This window comes from Rhopilema esculentum, chromosome 2 (assembly GCF_057945365.1).
Source record: "Rhopilema esculentum isolate cy_ngs chromosome 2, ASM5794536v1, whole genome shotgun sequence".
In the NCBI taxonomy this organism is placed as follows: Eukaryota; Metazoa; Cnidaria; class Scyphozoa; order Rhizostomeae; family Rhizostomatidae; genus Rhopilema; species Rhopilema esculentum.
In genome coordinates this window covers 2,923,371-2,946,458 of record NC_142816.1, presented here as the reverse complement: position 1 = coordinate 2,946,458, position 23,088 = coordinate 2,923,371, and the positions used below count along the sequence as shown (strand labels likewise).

Below are 23,088 nucleotides of genomic sequence, written 5' to 3'. Positions count from 1 at the left end.
AAATTTTTTGAAGAAGAGAGTTTATCAGTTTCTAGTTTGAGCTTGAAAAATTGCGTAGAAATTTACGCATGCGCAGTGTATTTTTAGGAATTTTTTTGATATGGCCATTTTATGCGCATTTTGGCCTTATTTAGTCACCCGTGTGGCATTTTTTGTCTAAATCCCATCTTGCAATCAGGGCCTGTGCTGGGGTCCCCTTGTTTCCATGCCGAAACCACAGACCGAAACATTGAGATGATCATGATTCTAGTGATGCGATGTTGTTTGATTAATGATTAACGCGATTCACATGTTTTTCGTCACAAACTGACACCACAAGACAACATTCGTCGGCACGCTGTGAATCTCATTAGCTTCAGACTTTCTGCCAAAGAAAGCTACAGTAATATGCGAGAAATGAAGATTTATACTCAAATGTAGCTTTACAGGATGAAATCGAAGCCAATAAGCTTTCGCTTATTGTCAAAACTTCGCAAAGCCCTGGTAAAAAGTCAACTTTAGAGGCGTGAATAGGTAGGCCGATAAATACATGGTGACACTAGGAAGTCAAGGGAAGCAAATCAAGAAAACTTGGTATGTACAGTTTAGTTAAAAAACAATATAAATTTTAGTCGTAAGTTTTTGGCTTAAAAACTTACAGGCATTTTTGGAATTATTGCCAAAGTTTTCAAAATTTTTCGGCAAATGTTGACCTGTCAAGCATCCTAAAGCTGGTTATTAAGTCTCGCGCCTACTTGCAAAACCTGTTTTGATAAAACTCTACTCTAACATAAACAATTCAAGCTTAGCTTATATATTATTTGTCTCTATGAAGTCATTTGTATCTTGAGTTGAAAGGAGCCTACGGCTAAATTATGATTTTCTGCGATAGTTGACAGATGGCGTTACGAGGTGATTTTGATGTCAAACTTTGCTTTTCTTGGACTGAAAGTTGTTACAATAACTGGGGGAATCTGTGAAACTGGTTTTTATTAAATTGAAACGGAATTTTATGAAATTCAAAGTCTTTCTGAGCTGTCGAAGGCTAAATTAGAATTCGAGAGTAAAACACAAAGCTCCATTTTTGCTTGTCTCACGAGGCCAGTAAGTAATGCCTTCAGCGGGTTTTCTCACAATTTATATATAATATATAATTTGTTCCAAACAAAGCTTAATTGCATATTCTCAGATATTATGATCTAAAATTCAGCAGGGATTCTACGTTACTTAGCAATAAATCGAGTGCCCCCCGTGAAAGACCTGCGTTGTGAATGGCAACATCTTGGGCTTGGCATCAGTAATTCACAAAAACCACAAGTCATAATAAAGTCTGAAAAGCTTGTTATGATTTAGGGCATGTGAAGAAAAACTGCTAATTTGCTGCTAGAAGTTAGTTAGAAGTCATGCTCTAGTATCTATTAAAAAAATAAAAATGCAGCTTTACTATTGTGACCTAGGGACAGAAAAGTTAGAAGAAGGCAGTGACAAAGATGGGCACATATGTGATGCAAGACATTATGAAAATGAACAGTATGTTAAGGAAAAGGGTGCTTTTCCTAAAAATTCCGTAACCATGGTCCACTTTCCTAAAATACTTACACCTTTCCCTACCTAATTTAGAGCTCTATTGCTCATACTTTCAACAGCAAACCTCTCAAATGTTGCTGAATCCCTAAAAATCTTTTTGTTTTTGGTGAAACTTTAATACAGATATATTTTAAAAGAGTGAATTATCACTTGGTTTTTCACACATTAAAGATTTTGCCGCCATTCTCTATCCCTATAAGCTTTGCTAGTGGCTGACAAATGAGCTTTAATATAAGAAAATGCTTTCAGAATTATTAGTGAATTCAAGGAAAATAAAAAAAATTAATTACTGTTTCTCAAAAACCCTTTTATAGTTTTTATGTTGTCTTTATAATTTATATGGTGTTTTTACTCAAGAATATCAATGATGTAATCAATTGTTATTTGTTTGTTGTAGCAAAGTTATTGATCTTTAAGCTAAATTGATTTTTTGCACTTTGATGAAAACCAGTCAATATGGAGCTACCATTGAAGCTCATTGACTGTGCCTGTAAATCTATGTTCTGGTGCCACACAGAAAATATTTAACATTAAAAAACAGTCTGTTCTAAATGCTGTTTTGATGTTGGTTATCAACATTTAAAAAAATCTTTAAGTACAATATATATTACGTCTAGTTGATGATGTAAATTTGTCTGATAAACCATAGAAAGCTCCCCTCAGTTTCAAGTAAAGCCCAGCACAACATTTTAATTCATATTCTGAATAATTTTAACATTTTAAAAATGAATTTCTATGTGCATGCGGTATTTCAATCTAGTTTCTTTTAAGCAAAAATTACCATTTACTCATGCTCAAATAAGATACAGACCCAAACAGTTTGGATTTAAATAGCAGTCTGATTTTTATTGCAGTCAATTTAATTTTTCATTTGACTAAAATTTATGCTTGTTTAATGTGATTGATAAAACAAGGATTGTAGTCAATCAGGGATGTCATTGGATGATACCAACCCCAATGTTTTTATTGGCCAATGGTTGAGAGAATAAATTGATTTTAAGTATTTGTATCTACTAAGCATCTTGACACTAAGAAGCTATGATTATCTAGCAGTTTCCTTCCTCTTGTTGTGACTACTTGAATGATGACATCACAAAAATATATTTGTAGAGTTTTTGAACTTGGATCCCAAAACCTAAAAGAGCACAATTAAATTCTCTTAAATCTGTTAAATGTGTTACAAATTGGCCAAGACATTGCCAGATGAGCACATGCTCTTCCCCCATAAACTTATCTGGTGACTGTTCATGATTTTATGTAATCAAAATAGTATAAAGCTGCTAATAAAAAAATATAGTTTAAAAGATGAAAGAAAATTATCAAAAAAAATATGCAAATTCTGGTTTATTTTCGGTCATCAAACAGGTATGGTTAGGTTCAAGGGGCAAATCACTCTAAGAAATCTTGTAAAACTTTTGTGAAAGTCCAATTGTTTTATCTGAAAATCCCTAGAAATCCTTTTGTTTTAGGGAAAATCTTGTACGCTATTTGCAAGAGCGAATCATCCCTCGGTTAGGTCAGGTTAGGTTGATTTTAACAGGTAACAATCATTTGAAGGCAAAGAATTAAGATTTTATGAAAAATTGATGTCTGGCTTTTGAAAAATCCATTTAAAGACCTGTTTTACTGGAAAATTTCATGGCCTTAAAACTATATGTATGAAAATAATTTGATAAATTATTGATGGCTTTCCTTACCACAGTTAATAGCTTCCATCCAAATATGCTGTCTGAGTATTGATTTATTTGGAGTAAATGGCCTGAATTACATAGACACTAATCATAAATTTTAGGTATGGATGGGATATTTGCAAACATGACAAGTAAAGATTCTGCCAAGGATTCAGTTGCTGTTGTCTACCTCATAGTTGTTTGCTTGTTTTCAGGTAAGAATAAAATTTGCAGAATAGAATATGCAACCTCATTTATATTATCAAATTCATCCATATCAAAGAGTTAGACCATTATGCATATTTCTACCCAAATGAATGTGGGTTCAGTCCAAATCTAGTCTGGAAATAACATTGAGGTATTAAAATTAACACCCTAGTCCTGAAATTGGATTATTCAAGCTTTTTCAGTACTTAAACATGTTTAAAGCCATTCATTTAACAAAACTATAATACAGATTGATAATGGCTTTTTCAGTTGCCAGGTAGTTTAGTTTTTTATGTCAAGATCTGTCTAATAAATTGCCTGCCCTTGTTTTCCATAGAAAAATAATCTGCTGGTTCATGCAAATTTGGTTATTATTTAGCTATCTCTTACTGATGTAGATTATATTTTTAACTTCCTGCTTTATATCTGTTGTAGGGTTAACAACTGTTGGGTGTATGATACCTGATATGATAGAATACCATGGTTTGGTTAATGATACAAACAAGACATCAGCAAAAGTAAGTTTTGCTGTCAATTATGTATGTAACATCAATTAGAGACATTGTCTTGCCAGTATTGACAATGCTTCCAAAAAAGTGTATAAAAGGTTGGTATAATTCTATCCATAATGTGGTTCACAATAGCTGGTTTTCCAACCTCCCTTCTGACCAGGCAAAGGGTGAGCTGTTTGTTTTCCTAATTCTGGGATATCCCAAAACTGGAAGATGTAGAAATCTGTAAGTTTGGATAAGTACTATTTAGAAAAATGTCTATTCACCCATCTTGTTTTGCCTCTCCTTTTATTTATTTAATACTGCCGTGGTGGTCATTGAAGTAAAAGATACAAAATAAACTTCAGAAAGGTTAACTGTGTAAGTTATGGACTATGAAAATTTAAAGACTTGAAGGTAGAAGTAAAGTCTTTGACATTTTTAGCATTTTTATTCAGACACCAAGCACTTTGTATAATGATTAATTTTTTGCTAATGAAAGACCCTTATTGTATTTTGGTGTGTAATAAATATCTTGTTATTCTTTTTTAGGCATTGAGTGTAGAACTAAAAGATGATTTGTCACCAAAAGTAAGAGTGGGGATTTGTTTACCAGAATGGGAAAAAAGAAGATTAAAGATTACAGGATTAATCGGGGAAACAATTGATGTTTCAATAAAAGATATAGATATGGAGAGGTCTATCGAAGAACAAGGGCCATTTGATATAATTTTTCACAAAATACTGAAGTGGTTTGATAAAGATGCTGGCAAAGGAAGATCCTATCTGAATAAACTCCTGGGATACCACAGTGCAAATAACCATGTTACCCTTATAGACCCCATCGAAAATGGCATCAAGCTTGCAAACAGGAGCTTGACATTAGAGCTAGCTAAACAGTGTGAATTTACACTTGGAAATCGAAGTGTTTTCTTGCCAAAATATTTGTTTCTGAAGAATGAAAACATCACTGCAATGAAGGAAATGATTAGGAATGCAGGAATCAAGTATCCAATAATTGCCAAGAAGCTGATTGGGAAAGCAGGGCTATCAGAAAGCCATGACATGAGGATTGTGTTTTCAGAGGAAAATCTGAAAGATTTATCACTTCCTTGTGTAGTTCAAGAGTTCTTGAATCATGGTGGAAAGATGTTCAAAGTCTATGTTATTGGAGATAAGTTCTACACATGTGAAAAGCCTTCAGTACGGAATCTTCATGCCTCAGATAAAGAAACACTGTTTTTTGACAGCACCAACATCACAAAAGGTGAGTATTTTCCAAAACTGCATGAGAAGGACCCAAGCGCAATCAACTTTGCGACGAGTGACAACAAGGAACTGCTGGACGGTCGTGTGATCTCATTTCTCATCCAGAAGCTAAGAATGGTGCTTGATTTCAACATGTTAGGGATTGATATCATCATTGACGAGAGGACACAAAATTATGGCATCATAGATCTTAATTATTCGCCTAGTTTTCATTGTGTTATGTCTCATTTTCCAGTTGATCTTCTTGAAGTATTTATTAATATAAGGAAGCGATTGAAATCAACTGCAAGGACATCATAAAATTTAATTAAAGTTCAACCACTGTAGATTGTAACTTGTTTTATTTAAATTTTACTGTGATGCTATTAAATCAGTTTAGTCCTAAACGAGAGCTTAAGAAGTTTCTTTCACACATATTGTAGAAAATATTGTTTTATTTTTTCATATTCGAATGATTTGTTGCAAAAAAACTGTGAGACACTGAAGAATTAGTTGTTTTGTGAAAGATTATGAATAAAACTCTTGTGAACTGCCAATTTTTAGGCATATTTTTCTAATTTTTTGATCAAAAAGTGAATCACCACTGAGCATACGAAGACAAAATCTGCTATTTGTTTACAAACACAGAGCCACCAGTTAAAAAGGCTAATTAAAGATGAGCCAGACAAAACACTGGACAATAGCTCATGCTAGGACACCTCCCCTTGTCCAAGCAGGCCTTATAGGCCGATCGCGACTTGAGGTTTTTCGCTTTACTAGCATAAACGAGCGCGTCGAAAGCACCAAGAATAGGCTAAAACTCTTCTAACAAGACGGGTGGAATTCGTTCTCTGCAATCAACCAAAGAACGTGCGCTCGTAACGCGCGATCTCAACGCGCGCGTAGGGAATACACCTCTAGTGGTGGTCTGCCTACATAGAAGACAAGGTACCCAACCAAAATTATTTCTACCATTTAGTCCTAACGTGTCTATCTACCCTTGAACTGTGAAGGCCTATTTGCCGATCTTATTTTTAGGTTTTTACGGCACTTTCCATTCTTCGCTTAGATTTAACTTAGTAATTTTTTTAAAGGTTGGTTATAAGACGAGATCGATGAGATTTAAATGGTATGGGCTTAACATTTAAACTAACTCTTATGGATTAATTCGCAGATAATTCTTGTATATAAACACCAGCATTGTTATCGTCGAATCTTTTTAAAAATACCCTTTCTAATAACTTTCCTCCCTTGAAATATCTCATAAAATATCTCTTCTGGTCCTAGAAAATTATCATTTCAAAGCTAGGCTTCGTTCCCCGGCCTTGACCCTACGGTTAAAGTGTCTAAAATTTATTTTCATATGAAGTTATCATTTCAAAGCTAGGCTTCGTTCCCCAGTCTTTACCCTACGGTTAAAGTGTCTAAAATTTATTTTCATATAAATTTATCATTTCAAAGCTAGGATTCGTTCCCCGGCCTTTACCCTACGGTTAAAGTGTCTAAAATTTATTTTCATATGAAGTTATCATTTCAAAGCTAGGCTTCGTTCCCCGGTCTTTACCCTACGGTTAAAGTGTATAAAATTTCTTTTCGTATGAAGTTATCATTTCAAAGCTAGGCTTCGTTCCCCGGCCTTTACCCTACGGTTAAAGTGTCTAAAATTTATTTTCATATGAAGTTATCATTTCAAAGCTAGGCTTCGTTCCCCGGCCTTTACCCTACGGTTAAAGTGTCTAAAATTTATTTTCATATGAAGTTATCATTTCAAAGCTAGGCTTCGTTCCCCGGTCTTTACCCTACGGTTAAAGTGTATAAAATTTCTTTTCATATGAAGTTATCATTTCAAAGCTAGGCTTCGTTCCCCGGCCTTTACCCTACGGTTAAAGTGTCTAAAATTTATTTTCATATGAAGTTATCATTTCAAAGCTAGGCTTCGTTCCCCGGCCTTTACCCTACGGTTAATGTGTCTAAAATTTATTTTCATATAAAGTTATCATTTCAAAGCTAGGCTTCGTTCACCGGCCTTTACCCTACGGTTAAAGTGTCTAAAATTTATTTTCATATGAAGTTATCATTTCAAAGCTAGGCTTCGTTCCCCGGTCTTTACCCTACGGTTAAAGTGTATAAAATTTCTTTTCATATGAAGTTATCATTTCAAAGCTAGGCTTCGTTCCCCGGCCTTTACCCTACGGTTAAAGTGTCTAAAATTTATTTTCATATGAAGTTATCATTTCAAAGCTAGGCTTCGTTCCCCGGCCTTTACCCTACGGTTAATGTGTCTAAAATTTATTTTCATATAAAGTTATCATTTCAAAGCTAGGCTTCGTTCACCGGTCTTTACCCTACGGTTAAAGTGTATAAAATTTCTTTTCGTATGAAGTAATTTCCTGTAAAACTTTCCTTTGTTAATAGATTTTACTAAGTTTGTGAACAAAGTCATCATTCTAGCTTTTACACCAACGCTAAATGGCCAAAGAAATCACCCTGTATGATGATTAAAGGTTATATTTAACATTAACTAGGGGTTTTTTGAGTTACGCAAAGCATGTTACTAGTTTGAGGTTAATGTGCGCCTTCATGTTACACTAATGCAAACATTTAACATGAGAAGCTTTTCACCAAATAATTGAAAATACCGTAAAAGCTTATAGCTTTGTTTTTCTCGTACACATTCTTAACACGTGGCAATGCAGAGGCGGAAATTGAGGGGCCGTGGAGAGGCACTGTTCTCTAGCTTTTGCTCAACTATCCGTTGAAACACAGTTTTTAGCGCTTTTGTAGGTGAATTTTGACATTTGTCGTCAAATTTGCTTTTTTTGTTTTGCCCCCCCCCCCCCCTCATCTGAACAGTGAACTTATGCCTCTGAAAGAATACATCCCCGTATTTGTTTCATTTTTATCTTCCGAGTGTTTAATCGCCAGTGTTGACCATACTTGCAAATTTGCGATCACGGATGTCGCCGTAAGGGGTGTTAAGAAGGCGCAACCCTTCGGAACAAGATAATGATGTAGTCTCCGCTCCTTTACTAGGAATCTAATTCTAAGGCCACACCTACAGAAGACATGCCACGTCCATATTTTCGTCAAATTCCCTATCCTCTAATCTCTCCCAGTGAAATTTATTTGCCACAGCCAGGTCAGCCACCAGCATGACAAATAAACTTATTTGAAGTTGGTTTCGTTGGCCAAGGATGTTAGGAGAGAAGGATGAAGCCAAATAAAGAAGCAGTTTGGTTGTTTGATTGCTAAAGAGGCGTCGGTTCGGAGCGGCTAGACACAATTTACCCAGTCTTCTGCCTAAACATGCTTAAATGACAACTAGTAAATTTCATAAAAAACTCGTAAATAGCCTCGTAAACAGCTGGTTTTCAACTCGATCGGGCGTGGTTTGAATTGGTCAACAAAAATACTGTTTTTTCCCCAGGCAAGCAGATTTGGAAACAACTTATAATTATAATCCGTATTATTATTATAAGTTGTACTAACACATGCGATTTTCAGACTTCATGAGCATAAGTCTCAACCTCTTAGTTCTACCTCAATGTGAAAATCAAGAAAATTACAGCTTACCAGTCTGTCATGAAGTGCTCGATGCCGTGTGTAGACAGAGCTAGGTGCGCTTCAGTGTACTGTATAGAAAAGGACGGTTCAATATGAAAATCATATTGAAAGAGCATGGACGTTTAAGATAAGATCTTTTCCCTACAACCTTGAACACAGCTGAGATAAACGCCCAAATACACATGCCCAACATCTATTGCCCCTCTTCTATAAAAATAACATCGAACTAGGGGAGAGGGGGCTCTTCAAAACATCAACACTGTCTGTCTAGGACAGCAGGTGCATACAGGGGCTTGACGTGTTCGTATAATTATGCCTGAGAAGTAAACATGTGTCTTGTGGCATTCACGGCAGAATTTGCCAAATTGATGAGCGCTTTCGCGAGTGACCAATTGCTTTCGATCGCCATCATAACATCGAATGTATGTAGAGTTTTAGTAGAGTTCTCAACATAATCGCAGAATTAGAAGACCTTAATTCCAATATTGCTTATGACTTATTGTTCCATGTGTTAGGCCCTAGTCATTGGCGGTTTAAAAAGTGACGAAACAGACACTGAGGAAAATCAAAATCGAGTGGAAGTGTCTTTCCAGCTTCGGAAAGAATCGCGTCCCGTCACACCGGTCTCACAAGCTAATCTTAAGATTTCCTTTCTTAGTCGAATATAATTTCTAATATTTTTCTTCAAAATTTTTGATGCAAGACATCCAATACTCATAATGATCAAAATCTTAGCATTAAAGAGGAATGGCGTTAAAGTGGATTCTTGACATTCTTTTCTTTCCTAAGTTACTGTTACCTGTTACCGTCAAATAGCCCCAAGGAGAGAAAGCTTTAGAGTACATTAAAGTAATCTTTTGGTACAACACCACACCAATCATACAACAGAACGTGGGCAGATGACGTATAGACGACTTCTCGGGCGTGTATCGAAATCCAAAAAATATTGTTAAAGCATGGCTTATCCTTTTTTCAATTAGTAAAAAATGGGCAATTTGAACATGTGCCAATGGAACCAAAAGAATAAACAATCCTGTCGTGAAAACAAACCAGGAAAAGATTTCTAATGAGTGCGGCAACCCTCTTTTTGGGTCAAAAAGCATGTGAACTGAGCCCCAAGATAGCCCCAAGACAGGCGATGATTTACACAGACGGGGCGATGTATGATTCAAGACTTGTTGTCGTCTGCCAAAAGACATCATCAACGTTTACGTAGACTATAACAATCTTAAGTCATTAAGGCAATTATACATCGACAAAGATAAAAAATTGCAAATAACTTTTTGGGCAAAGTATAGCTTCTAAGCCTGCTCAAAAACATTTAAGATGAAAACTATATACATTACATTCTTTAATCACAACAAAATTTAAGCTTCTAGACAATAATCTTCTTGTCTGGACAATAATAAGGTCTTTCATTCTATGAATTTGATCAGCACAGGGAACTGAGAACATCTCCAACGACGCTAAAGTACATATATTTTAATAGGTTGAAATAATACTACACTGCTTCAAGTGATTTATCCACATAATTTCAGTTTATATTTCACAAGAAGACGTACCGTAGGATAATTAACAGTAATCTTCATTTCTTTTGCCTCCTCGAAGAACCAATGTTATTGCAGTTTTGCAATAATAACGAAGGTCGATTCTCAGTTACTTGCTTTCTGTCTTCCTTGTCTAAAACAAAATACACGTAAAACAACAAAACGGAGATAAAAAATACTACACTTTGCCGTGGTTTTATATGAAAAATTTTTGTTACATGCGGGTACAAATACGAGCTTTACTGCTAGGATATTTTGAATTTAATGATCGAGTGGTTGATGGTTGATTAATTTATACAGGGTAATCCCTATATAACGAACCCCGGATATAACGAACTTCCCGGTATAACGAACTAAATGTCTGGTCTCTTGGATTCTGCCTAACAAAGAAACTCCTTGCAAATTCTCTCGGTATAACGAACCCCTGATATAAAGAAGTCTCGATAATACGAACCAAATTTTGGGTCCCTTCATCATAATTATCCTCGATATAATGAACTTTTCATAATTGTTTCGTCTGTTATCTTTATTTGTTTATTTTTGATGTTAATTTATCACTTTCTCTTGGGGGAAATCATTATTTTCATTGGCAAAACATGCTGATGATACATTTCAAGCCCTGGCTGATAAGGCTCAGACCACGAGATAAAAGTTTGATTGCGTCAGGAATTACTACGAATGAGTAAATTGAAACTAACAACAAATATCTTCTTACATATGAGACATTGGCAATGAGCAACGACAAAATTTTATTGAGAGATCCAGATGGAGAAGCAGAAGATAACAAATAGAATGTGAAGTAATCGAAGACGTCATTCAGCCGCCAACAAAAAGTGAAGTGATACCAGCTTTGCAATCTCTTGGTCCCAAATGATAAGATGAACAGTAAGAATTTAATTATTTATAACTAACTAGTAGTCTTATTTCAACTAAGATTGGTTTTCTGGAGTTAAATGTGCACAGAAGTTGGAGATGACCACCTAAGGCTTTTTAGCCGTGTACTGCAAAAGACTTAACAAACGTTTTCTCTCGGTTCGGTTGGCGAACTCCCGATAGAACGAACTATTTTCTGGTTCCCTTCCGAGTTCGTTATATCGGGATTCCACTATATTGTACTTGCTACTACTTAACTTTTGAATTTAGGTTCTAGGATACAATAAGCCAAGCTAATTGAGCAATGTCCTGGTCCTTCACCTCGATGTGACCACATCTCATGATTCATACACCTGAATTTTAAGAGCGCTAGCGACTTCTCTTACTTAATGCGAAAGTCTGATCATGTCAGGGATTCGAGCCACATACCGTAAATCCTCGAATTGGCCCTTCTCGAAAAAGCCCCCCCCCCCTCGAATAAGCCCCCACCCTAGAACTACAAATTTCCAACAAGCCCCCACTTCTACCGTATATTCTCGAATTGGACCCCTCAATTTGATGGTTTTTGCCATCTGAGCTTGCCTATGACGTTTTATTGAATTACCACGATAAATTCGTACTTTTGGTAGCAATTAATTAAATGCTAATAAAGAAATTCCTACTAAAATTGACAAGGTCTTTTAATAATGTCTTCTTATTGTCGAGAATAATTTTATAAGCCCCCCCTCGTATAAGCCCCCCGTATAAGCCCCCGTCCAAAAATTTTAAAAAATAAATAAGCCCCCAGGAGGCCAATTCGAGGATTTACGGTATCCTTTGATCTGTAGTCTGCAACCATAACAACTAAGACTTATAACACCTGAATGGGTCAATCGATCGAATGTTTGGTTGATTTATTGATTAAAGATGATGATTGATGATGACGACGATTGGTGATGACGAATGATGATGATCAAGGAATTGATCTATTCAAATATTGTGTTTTTTGTGATTTCGGTAGAAAGTGCAAATAAAATTGTGTACCTTGCATTACAAAGAAGTATAAGATTTTGTACTGCAGATAACGTTGAGTTATCATTCTGTCCAGTGATCACATGACGGTCAATGACCACGTGAACACAGTCATTTTGGCTGCCTAAAAGATAAAATGAGGTTGACATAAGGATATGTGGCCATGGTTGAAACTACGAAACATGCAATTCATTTTCTAAGAATGAAAGCAGGGACGGACGACTGAACTTTAGCGACCCACTTTTTTGTTCCCTGGTCGGAAGTTGAATTGAATTACAAACCTTTCGATCTACCAAGGTTTCTGAAACAATCGAAAGTTCGGATCTCAGAAGTTCAGCCAGTTAAGGATTCACTCTCGCACAATTGCAGCTATACATCAGTTTCAAAATCAGTTTGGATGACTTCGCTCTTTGATTTTTTTAGCTGCCTTGGGGGCTACCGCCCCCAAACCCCCGTTAATTCATCATAGATTGTTTCATTTTACTCCATATCCAGTTATAAACAAATGTCATGGTTTCTGCAAATCTTCATTCTCACTGTTGCTCGCGTCATCGTTGCTAGGTAGTAGCGATTCAATTCAACTTTGGACCAGGAAACAAAAAAGTGGGTCGCTAAACTGCAGTCTAGCCGAGGAATATTTCATATATAAAAAGAGCTTTGTAGATAGGCAGCGTAAAGATGAGTCAATATAAATCATTTTGGAGTCAAAGCGCTAGATAATGTATTCCAGACAACAATACACGGCTGATTTCTATGGCTGTATCCAATCCAAACTAAAATGATTAGCACAACAATCACATATTTGGTTACTGTGTGGAAGCTTTTTGAACGTAAGAGTGGGCAGCTTATGATAAAAACTTGGCCTTTTTGAATTATTAATGGAAAGCTGGTTTACTTGATATTGCAAAAATTGCACATATTTCTTCAGAATTCAAAATCAATTCGAATTGTTAACGAAAAACTGCTTCTTTCAGCCTTAGACTTAAAAGTGTTATCAAGACCTTGAAATTATATGCACATTTCTTTTATTTCTTGCATTTAAGTCTCCCGCCAACTGGTACTATAAACGCTGAAACTAAAAAACAACACTTCCTACACTTCGGGTACGGACTTTTTCTTCATCACACAAGATCTTGTGAATGATTGTGAAAAACCATAGAAAGACAGGCCAATCAAAAGAAATTAGAGCGGCCAATTAGAGATTTCAAATCATGAAAATGTAATTTTAGAATTTAGGACTTTGACCACATGGCTCTGATAGCCAACCAAGAAGATAAATTCGTTAGCAGTAATTAATAGCGTGAAAAGTGAATAAATATGTCGAGTAATGGATAAGGAAAATTCACAAAAGCAAAGAAATCAATTCCAGAAATTATCCCGATATAACTGTGATCAGCATGTATAAGGATATCGCTCAAAAGAATAGCGCCTATGATAGATTCTTGGGGAACACCACAGTCTAACTTCAATGCTGTGAATTTTATTATAAAAAATGTAGGGTTATGGTCAATCATTGAATATAGTGAAACATCAAACGACGGACACTTCTGTATAATTGAAACCACCAGAAAATACACAAAGGATAATCTTACGAAAGTTATTCTTACAAAGATTTATTCCTGTAGGCAAAGCTTGCTCTAGTTACCAACCTATAGACAACGAACACTTCCTTACAACCGACAATAGCTCAATCGGTGCCAGCTATCTGAAGGCTTAGATCACTTATTTTCTCTCTTCTCTTGGTTGTTTGCCCATAAAAGCATCATGCTTCAAAAAGATTGTAGCTTGAATGAGACTGACCAAGATACATGAAGCTTGGTATAAACCAAACAACCACAGAAATATAGGGATAACCCCACAAAGTCTCTGATTTTCCCGCCCTTTCAATAGTATTTAATAAAAGTAGCATGCCTTTAGGGGACAACATGAATAATTAACATACATTAGTCCAGTCTTAACCAACCAATGCAAAAGTAGCTTTGTTTAAACCAATAAAATCACAGAACAGCTGAATTCATGACATCATTTTATCAGCAGTTTCAACAACCGTTCATGCAGCTGCGATCTATATGGACAAGCTGCCTTTAACGAAAATATTAACGAAGTGATCAACAAAGAAAAAAAAGGTTGGATCGTTATACGTACTGCTGTATGTAGCCCCGCGCTCTTTGATAAGGTCTTCGGCAATTACGGGCAAATGGGCAAATTCTGGTAACTGACAAACCTCGAACAATGATGGCTGCAAATGAAAACAAACCTGAAATCAGCCTCGTGAAAGTGGTACAAAATTCAAACATAAGGTGCAAGATCTAGTGAAAGCGGGGCTCTTTAATGAAACCGGGCAAAAAGGCATGTATGTTTGTTGATATAAGTGAAATAAGTGAAAGGTTTCTAAGAATCTGTATTAAAAGGGTGCAATAATACCTACAAAGCAGCCAAGATTTGAAACAATTCGGGGGATTTGTCGGGGAAAGGAGCGATATTATCAGGAGAAAGGCTACTAAAATAAAACAGTTACTGCAGAAATTTGACATGCTGCATTGCATTTTAGCAAAAATTCACCTTAATTCTAAACTTTTTTGGAGCACTTACAGTACATGTACAAATTTTCTCCCTCTCTCCTTACAATGTTGTTAGAACACATTATTCTACGACTACCAGGGAAAATATGACCCGTTTATTCAGGTAAACTACATTGTGGGGTGGGGAGGGAGGGGGAGGGATAGGGAGGGATAGGGAGGGATAGGGAGGGGGAGGGATAGGGAGGGGGAGGGATAGGGAGGTATAGGGAGGGGAGGAATAGGGAGGGGGAGGGATAGGGAGAAGAAAGGAGGAGGCAGGGGGAGGCAGGGGGTCTGAAAGAAATTAAGCAGCTAAAAGAATCTTTTGTTTATATACCTATAAATAAAAGAGGGTATGCATTCATTTTGATTGGAGGGAAGAGCGTGTACAACCATCCTAGCATTGTTTAAACATTCAGGGTAAATTCCGAGCCCTTTTAATTTGCGGCTACTCAAAAATCAAAAGTCATGTTTACGTAGTTAATAAGAATTTTAGCTATACTTTAGGTTTTTGCAGCATTTGAGAAATCATTCCTTTGCTTTCAATACCATACGGTTGAATTCAATTGACCTGAATGTCTACGATTTCTATAGATATCTAGCACCAGTGCTTTCAAATATACGTTTGAGGTCTAGCTTTCTACCAAGAATTAATAGAAGAGTGGCTGCAACACTTCCAAAGTAAGGACGATGCTTGCCAAAAAACTTGGTACACCAACGTCAATTTTCAAGAAAAAATTCAGTCATTCCCCTCCCTCTTTTGAATAATGTTGGTTAACTACAAAAGGACGTAGGGGATTAGGAAGAACGCTTTTTCTGCGACTTCCATGATATTTTTCTAAATTATCAACATTGTTTAGGGGGAGAGGGTGTGGAAATAGAGGCTTCGGCAAAGAATTGAAAAACAATGCAAATTGCTGGGTGTTCCAAGTACTTTTGGCAATGATTTTATATGTCTTATTTAGGCAATCGAACTTGAAAAGGTTCCCTAAGCATTAAAAAAGAATAATTTCCATTCAATCTTCAAAATGTTGGTTTTTCAGTAGCTTTTCATGTCTTCTAAACTTGTTGTCATTCAAGGGTCGGTCTCTTGTAGGCGATCTTTAAATAACGCATGCATATCCCATTTAGCATCGTACTTATCAGTAGGAATTTCAGCATGGCTATCAAATAATCAAACTAGAAGAATGGACATAACTTTTCCAAAGCATTTCTCTCGGAAACAGAGTTTGTTTTATGTTTTAATGCCATCTGTGCTAAAACCATCAGGACTATAAAAAACCGAATGGAAACCTGCAGCTCAAACCCTTATCCATTTACGAGAAAGTTGATAAAAACAAGATATTGTAATTCAAACTGCCTGCATACCGCCGTCAGAGAGTAATCTTTGAAATTCCAATACTGGCCTGAATTTGAAGTTGCTGCAAATAAGCCACTTGTTCCATGGCCAACAGCACAAATCGGCTCTATAAAATAATCAGTTTTCAAAAAAGTTATTGGCAACAAAATATACCGAGGATCAATTAAATAGCTGTTCTATTAAACTACAAAATATTAATACTTCATTCTTAAACAAGGGAACTCTAAAACTTTACTAGTGTAAACTTCAATTATATTTTGTGTACAATGGAAAACATATGTATAGCGAGAGGAAATAGAAACTTTTTGGCATCTATATTTTTAAGTAGCTCAGGTATGTTTATGCCGGGGGACCGGGTGTTGGGGGTATCACACCTCCGACCTTTGGAATTCTTTGAAATAGCTGGAAAATTTGAGAATAGTTTCAGAGAATAATGTCACGTAAACTAATGCTGAGAGTTCTTCTCTATTCCGAAGAGGCTTAAGCCATCCGTCAATCAAAATTAGCCAATCTGGAGGCATTTGAGAGAAATAAGTTACCTTAGTATCCAATACCATCGGCACTTATATTAGGGGGGGGGCTGCCCTGTTTTCTTTCTCATTCATTACACTGTTATGAAGGAAACATACTACAGTTTGACAATTATTAGGGAGGGGGCTCCAGCCCCCCCCCACCCCCTCACCGCCCCCGGTTCCGACGGGCCTGGTATCTGTCGAAGGCACTAAGGTCCTGTTCTTAAAGGCTAAGTACGGCTTACGTTCAAAATGACAGTTGGTTTATTGTCAGCTGGAAATTTCGTATCCCTCACAAGCTCAAAAATATCTTTCAATGTACCTTCCTGAAGCTATTTGCCATCAGATATTAGAATGAAGGCAGTTAACTACAATAACTTCCTATACCCAAATACATCTGTAACGATATCCAGTGGGCGCCATTAGAGGACAAGAGGAGGGGGATACTTCCTGGTGCTAGTCAGTCTGCAATTTGATACCAAGATCCAAAACACCATACTCTGATAGGTACAGATCGCAATGAAGTAAAGGGTCACTAAAATAAAGTTATATCAATAAGTAAATAACTAAATAACTGACGATCTTTACCATGATTAACAATAAAAAACATGCTTAACTCACTTTTGTCTTCAATAAATTCGGTTAATATTTTTCCTAAATCTTTGTGATTGGCTAAATCGTAGCAGCATCCTAGTCCACTTGGTATCAGAAGTGCTGAATATCGGATCGCTGCAGAAGCAAAAATGTGAACATGAAAGGAGTACACAAACCTCGCTTAGAAAAATGACTGTTATAAGAACCTAACCGTTAATGCATCTAGTCAAAAAGGGCAAATTGACGCTTGAAATTAGATAATTATGGTTGAGAGTCGATCCTCTCCTTAGATAGAATTGATACAGAAAAGTCATTTATTTTTTGGGATTGTCCAGCAATAGTCCATCTACTCGAGATCAAACTGCCATCAAAAAAATTCTATTTTGCACCGCTTTTGCAAATTGTTTTGAATTCTAAGCAAACTGTAAACAACGGGAACTGTTTCCAAAAGCTCGTTCCTAGCTTCTTTCCCAGGACAATATCACCTAAACAGAATAGCAAAACCTTCGCACAAAGAATAACGTTCCTCATAACTTGCTAAAATACTATTTAGGTCAGTCATGCGAAAACAGAAACACAAACTTGATTGAGAGGCAAATTAAGGCAAATTTAGCTTCTTCCAAAACTTGTTAGCTAAACTTTCACTACTGCTTTGTAGAAACTCTATTGAAAACTATTCATATCCCAATGATCTCCAGCCTAACTAGACCGCACAAGTGGCAATTCTCCCTTTTACAGAAAATAGGGGTTTCCAGCAAAGACAAAACCTGAATGGACAAGGCTCGGTTGTAAAATGCGGGTTCACATTTATACTAGAGAGCTGAAATTTTTGTACTGTATGCAATGTTTGCGCAAATATAAAACAATTTTATGACATTTTGAGCAGGCAGTTTTAACTTGAACTTGAAACTTGAAGCAAGATAGGCCATAGCTGGGTTGTTAGATAGAGGATTATAGTGGTAGGGACACGCAAGGTGGTGCAGAGAGCTGGGTAAAAGAGGCAATGGGGGATAAGGTACAATTGCTGGACATAGGCGGCATAGAAAGGCATGGGTGAAAGTTGTCAGAGAAGATAGGAATCCATAAAAGATGAGGTGCAAATAATGGGTTAAATTTAGAAATATTAAGAAGAACATTTTTTTCTCTTTCTATGGTTACAAAACATTGGAAATTTTAAACTTACATTCCACATCTTCTAACTTTCCAGGCACACTGAATGGTTTAGCTCGAAACTCATTCAGCCATCTTCTACTGTTATCATCAATTTTGCTGAACTCAATTTGTTTTCCCTATAAGAGATTTTCCTATTAACATGATTTTAAGAAATTTATGCATTGAATATATAATGAATATATTTTGAGTGAAAAATAATTATATCACAAAATATCTTATTAAAATGATGCAAAAAAAGTTTTAGGAATAGCAAATTACATTTGTACACTTATAGAAAGAAGGATATAAAAGGAAGTGATTTGGAATTCTGTTTTCTTTGGCAATTTATAAAAGAAAGAAAAAACAAAACTTGCACTTATTAGCTGCAAAAAAGAATGCAAATTTATCATAACTTGTTTGGAATTCGGTAATCATTTTATAGTCATGTTATATAGCTATGTGTGCATCAAATGCTTCACTTTTTATGTGTTGCAAAAGACAAAGTTGCTAAATTAAATTTTGTTGATCACATACCTCTGGTGTAACAATGAAAACATTGAAAGCAGAATGGGTGAGTGTAAACGAGTGAATAAATGACTGAGCTGAAACACCTACAAAATAAAGTTTGGACATAACATTCAGTAGAATATTACATCTTTATTACAGTGTAGGAGTAAAAATACATTTTAATAATTTTTTCTAAAATCATCAAACCATAATAAAGGAAGCCTTTTATATCACAAAACTTGAAAAGCAAAATAAAAATTGAAAAACCATTTCAATTTAACTAAATAATTTTCAGCATGATATTATTTTGAGCGAAATAAAAGTGAAAAGAAATAAAAAATCTCTTTAATAATTAAGCAATGGTTAAGGAACTAATATAATTTCATATAACAAGATGAGACGGTCTAATTTGATATCCAGTCTGCCATTCTTATAGTTTCTAGCAAAAAGAAGAATGTTGGGCAGATTATCCATATCAGACATGCAGACAGGCTGCTGCATTAGCAAGGCAACCAGATGTTTCACAAGTTGAAAAACACAACGAAAGGCAGCAATCATTTTTAATTTTTTTTTCCAAATTTGAATGGAACTTTGCCTGTTTGTATTTAAGCCATTTCCGTATAATTATATCTCATGGGGTTGGTTCTACATTTTAGACTTGGCCCTGCTATCTGCCTGGTTAAGGGAGAGAAATATGTCAAGCAGTTTGAAGGCATCATGAAAATTGATGAACACCATCTTGGAAACAATTTGAACATTTTTTATTTCCTATCACAGGGAAATAGCATTCAAGATGGTGGCACTTTTTATCAACTTTTCAACAATAACAAACATTTGAATGCATGAATTGGGTGAGATAGCTATAATACTATATAGCAAATATTGGGCAGGAAAATATTGAAATCTTTCCACGGGCAAAGAAAACAGAGTTAAAAATGCCTAAATTATGCAAAGAGGATTCTATTTGTAGCAAAATAGACAATGCCTAAAGCAAAACATTCTCCAATGAGATAGTATTAGTTGCAAAATATTTAAGGACTTTTATTAGAAAAAAAAGCTGGGCAAGTTAGATGCAGCCACACAACTGTATGAAATGAAAATGGTTTTCTGGTGAGTGTTTCGGTAGCCAAAAACTGAGAGTTGGACAAGCAAAAACACTGAGTTAGAGAAAATTTGTCTGTTGTGCTTCACATCATTTACATTTAGGACACTAAATGGCAGAAAACTTGACACTGAGCAAGGTTATGCAGCTCAAAATTCCTCCAGACAAATTATAATGAGTGTTCTGCACAAAAAAAATGAAAAGTTAGCTGAGTAAAAGGAAACTACTTTTACAAAGATTTATTGCCAAACAATATTAGAATGCATTAAACTCTTATATGCCACAATTTCAAGAAGGTTGAAAGCAGTTTCAAAAATTTTTTGTTTTGGCAAGGTTGACTTTGCGTTATTTTGGGCAAAATGAATTCCAGCGTATGTACTGACCGGTAAAAGTAGGCTTGCACTGGTAAGAAATCCAGTGTTAGATTTTTCGACCAAAAATTTTAGACTTATTCTGATGTTTTATGCTTTGAGAAGTGTCTCAAGCTTGTAGCCAATATGTTATAAAATGTTTGCTTTTTTCAAGGCCATTTTCAAGTTCTGTACTAAAAATGTTCACATTTCTTATTGTTAATTTTTAGGAGATTGCCTAGACAAGATTTAACTAGATTTAAGTTTTGGTCAGTGGTTGCTTAATTTCCGATCCATTTCTATTTGCCACTAAAACAAAAATATTGGCAAAACAATAGCTTTTAATAATTAATGTGCTTATTCATTTCCTTCTAGGTGGAGCAGAACATTTTACATGTGCCTTCAAAGCCGTCTGCTTCTAGGGGTGTGCCATCACAATGTTCTGCATACTGGCTTAGATGTGCGTTTAAGTGTATTTGCACCCTAGCTAGGAATCTAGTCCCAGGAAAGGAATCTATTCTGCAGAGCATGACAGTTATTTACAAGATCTTGCATGTACAGGAGCAAATAAAAATAGGTGCATGTGTGCAAGTGTGAAGATACATTGTTCAACCGCGTACCCCCTTCTGCAGACTAGGAAAGAAGTTAGGCCTGCAGATTATTCTCAAAAAGCATGAAGTCGGAAAGACTGACTTTTTGGCAATAACAAGGGATCTAAGCCCCTAACCATACAACCCTGCGTACAGCCCAGTTTTAGAATTAGGCATGCAAGGCTAACAGATTTTAGCTAAGATTAACGTAAACAAAATTATGTAAGAAGGAAATGTGCTATTTCGACTTTGCATCGCATTCATATCCCGCAAAATTGCAGAGGCTCTAATATAACTGCACCAAACAAAAGTGTCTCTTGTTATAACTTGAAACCTTTTGCAGATGTTATATCGACCAAATGTTTTGATATGAGTTTTGAATAATAATGGGAAAAAACGCTTCTCCCACGCTACAAAAACCTTTCTGTGTCTCACAGCTTTCTTTCTGTGTCTCACAGCTTTCTTTCTGTGTTTCACAGCTTTCTTTCTGTGTCTCACAGCTTTCTTTCTGTGTCTCACAGCTTTCTTTCTGTGTCTCACAGCTTTCTTTCTGAAAATTCCAGGCCTATTTTGCACAAGACAAATGTTAGCTTACTAAAATCCCCTTCTCAATGACATGCTTACAGAAAGTAACAATAATACCCAAGACTTTACCTTGTTGAGCACCGCTGCACACAATCAGGCAGTTCGGTTTCTTGGTAGCCATGTTTCTTCCTGTGTGTATAGCCTCATTTCCACGCATTCAACGGAAGATTGGGGGAGTGGTGCAACCACTATACTGAGCTTTAGAGGTCGGAGCTGTCTAGTTTCCATACTGTTCGACCTGATGACGTAATTAGGTTACCCTAAACCTAACCCTAACCCTAAACCTAGCCCTAAACCTAACTCTTACCCTAACCCTTTACTTGAAATAATTAATCATACCAATTTATGACTATTAATCATGCTTATTAATGACAAGGTCGAGCAGTAACTAGACAATTCCTTAGAGGTCAGGTTACAAGATTACTCAAGCAACATGTTTGCATCAAGATTTAGATACAACCAACCCCCAATTTATACCTATTTATGAAATGACCCGGAATTTTGAGCAGCAAATTTGCATCGTATACATATAGAGTGAACTTTAAATACGTCAAACTCTTAAAGGAAAACCCTCCTAAGCTAGATAAATCAAGCACTGGCCTAGATGCATATGAATCCTTCCTTAGTAAAAGATTTTTGTTTGGATTGGGAAAAGGTTCAAGTTATAAGGGAGTTGAGTTATAGAACTGTGCAAAATATCCATTATCTGTCTCTGCCTTCAGGTGGATCAGACCACAGGACAGACGTTCCTGATTGAAAACGTAAACAGATATTTACGGATCACTACACACTTTGCAACTAGTTTCAAAACATTTCACTTCTTGGTCATTGCCTCCATGGTTTTGCAAATATGCGGTATTTTCCCCACATGGAAAGACGGGGGTATTGAAAGAAACAATACAGTAAAACCCCGCAAACAAGAAACTACTTTTCTAAAGAACAGACTGACTAGGTTCTTAAATGTGATACTCATGATATTTTCAGGGTGTGGCTCTTATCGCAAGGACACTAACAACCATGATGCACAACATAAAAGTAACTAGATTTGAGAATGGCCTGACTGAATTTCAAATTGTAGAGGATATGGTATTTTGTTGGTGACAAACCAATTTCAATCACTTTATTAAAAAATGAAGATGAAATGACATGGCTCTGAATATTAATTAATCAAACCACAATGATGACTTGAAAACTATACTTTCTGATTTTGAGAATTTTATTTAATATGATGTACAATCTCATAAGAACATGGAAAGAATCAGTCTGTTTTTGGTTCTTATCTTTGGGTATTATTTTCCACAAATCAGTCTGTAGGTTCTTATTTTCCTATTTGCTGTTTGCGGGGTTTTACTGTATTTCAAGTAGAGAACAATACGATCCCTACATTCTACGACTATCGACTAAAAAACAGCTTTTTGTATGAGGTTGACTATACGGAATCAGCATGTAATAATTGACTCCTGCGACCTGCGATAAAGCATTGCTATTTTTAGGGAAACAATGCCTATACACCATAGAATCTGTTCCACACCTCTACAACTGCTGGTGGGAAATATACAAAAAACCCCAGGCTAAAACCTATTAGCGACGACAATCTT

The 23,088-nt window shown here is 36.0% G+C and overlaps 2 protein-coding genes across 2 annotated transcripts; one reads left to right on the top strand and one right to left on the bottom strand.

Annotated features, from left to right (window-relative positions):
* Positions 1–207: 207 nt before the first annotated feature.
* LOC135695336 (inositol-tetrakisphosphate 1-kinase) lies at positions 208–7,833 on the top strand. Its single transcript, XM_065214400.2, has 4 exons — positions 208–573; positions 3,359–3,451; positions 3,879–3,961; positions 4,487–7,833. The coding sequence occupies exons 2-4, from the start codon at positions 3,361–3,363 to the stop codon at positions 5,501–5,503; spliced, it is 1,191 nt and encodes a 396-aa protein (XP_065070472.2). The 5' UTR covers positions 208–573; positions 3,359–3,360; the 3' UTR covers positions 5,504–7,833.
* A 2,158-nt stretch (positions 7,834–9,991) lies between these two features.
* Positions 9,992–21,684, bottom strand: LOC135695337 (glutamine amidotransferase-like class 1 domain-containing protein 1). Its single transcript, XM_065214401.2, has 8 exons — positions 21,560–21,684; positions 18,891–18,967; positions 18,388–18,493; positions 17,232–17,339; positions 16,107–16,204; positions 14,323–14,416; positions 12,190–12,301; positions 9,992–10,426 (listed from the first exon to the last, which is right to left on the bottom strand). Exons 1-8 carry the CDS (start codon positions 21,645–21,647, stop codon positions 10,399–10,401), a joined length of 711 nt encoding a protein of 236 aa, XP_065070473.1. The 5' UTR covers positions 21,648–21,684; the 3' UTR covers positions 9,992–10,398.
* Between the last annotated feature and the right edge of the window lie 1,404 nt (positions 21,685–23,088).